Source organism: Sinocyclocheilus grahami, unplaced genomic scaffold, assembly GCF_001515645.1.
Source record: "Sinocyclocheilus grahami isolate Dianchi unplaced genomic scaffold, SAMN03320097.WGS_v1.1 scaffold1924.1, whole genome shotgun sequence".
Lineage (NCBI taxonomy): Eukaryota > Metazoa > Chordata > Actinopteri > Cypriniformes > Cyprinidae > Sinocyclocheilus > Sinocyclocheilus grahami.
This window is the reverse complement of record NW_015507103.1, coordinates 85,090-90,425: the sequence shown is the minus strand read 5'-3', so window position 1 is coordinate 90,425 and position 5,336 is coordinate 85,090. Positions and strand designations below refer to the sequence as shown.

At 34.1% G+C, this 5,336-nt stretch overlaps 1 protein-coding gene across 1 annotated transcript; it reads right to left on the bottom strand.

The window, feature by feature from the left end:
- Positions 1-423: 423 nt before the first annotated feature.
- LOC107573372 (uncharacterized) lies at positions 424-4,885 on the bottom strand. Its single transcript, XM_016259807.1, has 5 exons — positions 4,825-4,885; positions 4,563-4,660; positions 2,294-2,373; positions 1,580-1,643; positions 424-1,289 (listed from the first exon to the last, which is right to left on the bottom strand). Exons 4-5 carry the CDS (start codon positions 1,636-1,638, stop codon positions 494-496), a joined length of 855 nt encoding a protein of 284 aa, XP_016115293.1. The 5' UTR covers positions 1,639-1,643; positions 2,294-2,373; positions 4,563-4,660; positions 4,825-4,885; the 3' UTR covers positions 424-493.
- Between the last annotated feature and the right edge of the window lie 451 nt (positions 4,886-5,336).

The window sequence follows — 5,336 nt, the reverse complement described above, 5'->3', positions numbered from 1 at the left end:
CTTTTCAATACTGCCCCAAATAAAAAAAAAAAAAATATTTATTTCCCCCCCCCCCCCCCCCCCCCCTTGTTAAGGATGTTAAAGCGTTAAATAAATTCCGATACATTTTTGTCTGTACAATTTATTACGTGTTTTCTTATGAAAAGTGATTCATATAAAGCACATAATAATGCACAAAATAAAAACATCTTCTTTTGATCAATAATGCAAAGCAAAAACAATCATACTCCTGGATTTATGCATTTAACAAAGTATAAATTTCTTTAGCCATATATATACATATATACACACACACACACACATTTGTTTAACTCATATATTCCTTTCTGCATATCATCAATGAATTTATCTGCTTTCTCCTTAAACTCTTTGTAGGAAAATAAAATGCTGAAATTCTTCAATGCAATCTGATGGTTGCTAGTGTTGTCCTCTGTCAGGTGGATCTAATAACAAGTTCTGTCTCAGCAGTTCATACCTTTTCAGTTTGTCAGGTTCAACTCAAAATATCTGATATTCTGTATGTTATTTGACTGATTTCTTTCACGCTATTTTTTATCATGCATATTCCTTTCTGCATATCATTAATGAATTTCTCTGCTTTCTCCTTAAACTCTCTTTTATGTATCTGTTCCTGTCTGGGTTTGGCAGGTTTGGCACGTTGCTTCTTGTTGTCTTCGATAATCTCTTTGAGGATATCAGGCACAGAACTAACTTTGGCGATCATTTCTGAAATGTTTCCAGACAAATGCACAATTTTAGACATCTGGTCACCCACTTTACTCCTGTCATGTTCCTGAAACAGGTGTCTTTTTTCAAAGCAGTAGGCAAAATGTTCACTTAATGCCTGGGTTTTGTGGTATGATAGTGAAGGGTCTCTCAATATTTCCTCAGTGCATTGACCGATTTTTTCCAGCATGTCAATTATAGGGTTCATTTTATCCTGAAATCCATTAAGTTCCTCTTCAACAGATCGTTTTAATTTCTTCTTTTGCTGTGTTTTCCTGTTTAGTCCAAAAGCAGTACATAATACAGCAACTACAGCCACAGCTGCCCCTGCTACAGAAAACAATTCAGAATCCTCTTCATCAATTACAAAAAATGATAATGCCGACAACACCAGTGCGATTCCTCCAGTTATTACTCCTCCACTGAGTGCATAAATAGCAAGTCTGTTACCATTTTTAAACTCATTGGTGAGATCATGAATTTTATCCAAATGCTTGTTACATTCTAGGGAAATGTCCTTATAAAGTCTAGTCAATTCATCTGTGAGATGAAAAACATCAGATCTAAAGAAAAACAGAGTAGAAATATTTTATACAGTATGTTCTGTACGTCTCGTAATACAAATATTTATATTTTAGTATATATATGATAAACGTGTATATTAGCTGATATGTATGTTTCTTTAATTTGATACTTTATGCTACATTAACAAGTATGACTACACAGGCTTTTATTATTATGATTTTTTTTTAAACATTGCCTCATTATCAAAATCATGCTAAACACTCATTCGTAGTAAGCGAAAACCCATAAAAATACACAATGTATTAAAATAATAACAACGATCTCTTACAACATGTTAGGTGGCAGCTCCATGCTTCCGCGTCGATGGTGACCCCTCGGTGAAGCCATTGTTGCTGTGATTAAATAACACAAGTGTTACTTATCATGTCAGGACCAGCTAGGACATTGCAAATGTAAGTGACTAGCAAGATCATCATGCAAACAGTCAAGCCAGTCATCTACTGCCGGATGCTGTTATATTGCTGGTTTAAGCTACTTTGAAGCAATTGTATAAACCCCCCCCCCCAAAACATTTTTTAATTATTTTTTTTATCTTCCCTTCCACATAGATGTATGACACATGTTTACGAGAGAGCATTGATTTGAGAGTAGACAATTGCATTCATTATATGCTCACTTATGCACGATTTTTAGAAAAATAAACCAAGACAGTCAACTTAGAATGTAACAAATGAAGTTTGCACTCAATGTCATATTTCCTCTACTGTAAACAGCTGTACTCTCACATTAACAACATGCATGTCACGTTTCAATCAGTATGGTACACAATAATTCCATTCAAATACATGTAATAAACTTGGTAGGTCAAAAAGTAGTTAGAATACATTACTTAAGAGGTGTAATACTGAATATGTCATGTCATGTAAGTTTTAATGGACTATTAAGTAGTCTGCCCAGCACTGAGTGCTGACTGGCTAGTTGAAAGTATTTTTGTAATCAGCCCAATTACTTATATTAATAATAATAAGAGCTATGACCGTACCCAGATAGCGTGTAGTAGTTGACCTGAACTCATCAGTGGAGTGTCAGTGTAGCATCAGTCTTCTTTTAGCTTCTTATAACCTGTCAACAATTTTCAGAACATGAATTTGATATTAAACAGATATAAATATGCCTATACTATCAGAGTTTCTGTCTGAATAAAAGTCAACACTGAACAGAAATCCTACTTATCTAATATCTGAATAATCAAATGGACCTTTTAAAGGGTCTATCTATTTTCTTGTTAAAGGCACAATATGTAACTTTTCACCACTAGAGGTCAAATTTTTTAAAACAATAAAGGTGAAGCTTTTATAACACGGTTATGAAGGACAGTGGAATGATGGGAGATGTCGTTTTCACCATCCAGAGATGTCTGAATCATGTTCATGGATATAATGAATTAATGTTTTACTACCTGTACCTTTCAAAGTTATTCAATCAGTGAATAAATTATACAGAGAAAGCGAGCAAAGAACATTTACATTGTCAAAGAACGGTATGACTGACTTCAATCTAGCGCGAGTTTGCACTCTCAAAAAAAAAACCCTTATAATCAGTAAAGCTGTCTATACACTGTTTGGTGAATGTATCTCCTGCTTACATCATACGCACATCTGCACTTTGTTGTTTATGATGAGAGAATTCACGAGAGAGCAGAATTCAGTCAGCGAGTGCGCGCACTGAACAACAAAACTCCAGTGTTTCAGCGAGGACTCATCTGAACGCCTCTGATTGGCCGCTGCGTTCATAAACTCAACAGACTCGTGTGTGATTGGTTATAGCGTGCAACACTGTTTGAACGCCGAAAAATAATAATGGTGCAACATTGAGCAGATCTAAATTTAATGCTTTTCATTTCATTTTCATTTTATTCACAACAGCCGTAATGGATTTAGTTTAACTGTACAGCAGCATTTTTGTCCAGGTGTGTTGCCATAGTTTCTACAAGCGGAAACAAGTAGTGCGGATATTACGTCATTGATAGGTGACAATGAACGGGGAGGAGCCATTATTTAAAATTGGAATTTCTCTGGATTTACAAATACTTGGGAACTTTTGGAATAACGTAAGTACACAACTGCATGAAATATTTAACAATGTGCATGTGGTTTTGGATATTTTATTATGAAAATCTTACACATTGTGCCTTAAAGCTTATATAATAATAATAATAATAATAATAATAATAATAAACATTCACCTATTAGAGTATTTGTGTATTGCTGTAATCTGAATTTTCAGAATAGTCTAAAATGTGTGTTTTTTTAAAAACATTGATTAATAACAGATTATATAATGTCAATCAATTAATACATTTAATGAACACATGGGTCAGCATGATTGTAGTACAAGTCTCAATAATAATCAGGATTTACACTTAAATTGCATTAGTGTCTGTTAATAAACATGGATTCATATCCCCTTCTCATCAGCCAACATGTTAGCCTATATACATTTTGATGCCATGATACCTTATAAATATAAATAAATACATACATATATTCCTTCATTAACGTAAAATAATAAATAAACTAGTTGGGGGATATTTAGAATTTGAATATTTAGAATATTTTTAGAATTTGTTATTATTCAATCCGTTCAGTGTTTCTGGTTTCAGTTTTGTTTCGGCTAAAACTATTTCTCTTGATGAAAAATCAGCGAGCTTTAGACATTAAAGTTAGCTCGCCGCACACCTTCACTTATTTTCATTGTATTGTTGTTACTCATTTGTAATGCCTTTTATTTTTTCTAAATATCGGTAGAGATAGCCTACTCAAAACCCTGCACAGTAGAAGATTCAATTCAATTTATGTTTATTTATAGCGCTTTTCAGATACATGTCGTTGCAAAACAGCTTCACAGAAAATGTTAGTTACTTCATTACAAAGATGGTGATTGTTAATGTTGAATTCAGATTTTCAAGCATGAACTACACAGCCTCTACATCTGTGTGGATCATGACTCGCATGTCCGGATAGTGAGGACAATTTATTAAACCTGCCATTTTTGCATTAATTTGATAGAAAAAAAGGCAGAGAAAGCAAGCAAGAAAGAATAGAAGCAAGAAAATATCAAAGTAAAAATATAACGCGTCTATTGAAAACTTGATATTCTGTCCACTGATATATAACTTCTGAAATTATGGCCACGCCCCTGTCAGTGTGTCACTATCGCAACTACAACTTACTGCAGTGCAAACTGTACATTATGGTGCACACAGGCAAGCACATAAACACATACATTCTCATCATTAACACCAGACCAACCTTTCTGCAATCCTGATCTAGGCTTGTATTTTGCGCACTAATATAGTGCTGAAACTGAAGAAGCTCCATCTTTAAGTCCACGAGTTGAAACAGAGGAGCTTCATGCATAACAGCGAGACGACAGAAACTAAATTACACTTAACATGCATGGAACTGGAACCTATCTGTACAATTTAGTTTTAAGACATTTACGTGTAACACAAAAAAAGCATAAACAATGCATAAATCGTTTAAAGTTAGACGAAAATTAAGTTAGGATTACTTTTAGGATCCTCCCCTCTTCTTTCTCTTCTCTTCCTCCTCTGCCCCAAAACAGGTAGAACAAGTTTACAGTACAGAGCAGAGCAAACATGAAAATGAGGTTACTGTATATCCATGCCCGCAGACAGGGGGACTCGGGTAGTTCGAGTTCAAGTCCGTTTATTTTTTTTTATTTTTTTTTGATCGAAATGATCTAAACCAAACTGAAACCCTAATCGTGTTAAAAGCGCCACTTCTGTGATACTCCTTCCGTGAATGTGTTAAACTGGCACGCGACACATAACAACCTGTGCAGCAACTGATGTTATGCACTCAGCCAAATCTGTGAGGCCAACTTCGTTTCCATTTGTCAAACATTGCTCCCCCTCCTTGGAGAAAAATCACGTTCAGCATGAAGGCATTTTTTTACAATGCTTTTGTAATGTATTAATTATAATAGGCTATATATATATATATATATATATATATATATATATATATATATATATATATATATATATATATATATATATA

Coding starts and splice junctions, on each gene's coding strand:
- LOC107573372 (XM_016259807.1), bottom strand. CDS start 1,638: ATGGCTTCACCGAGGGGTCACCATCGACGCGGAAGCATGGAGCTGCCA. Junction 1,290..1,579: donor GAGCTGCCACCTAACATGTT/GTAAGAGATCGT, acceptor GTTTTTCTTTAG/ATCTGATGTTTTTCATCTCA.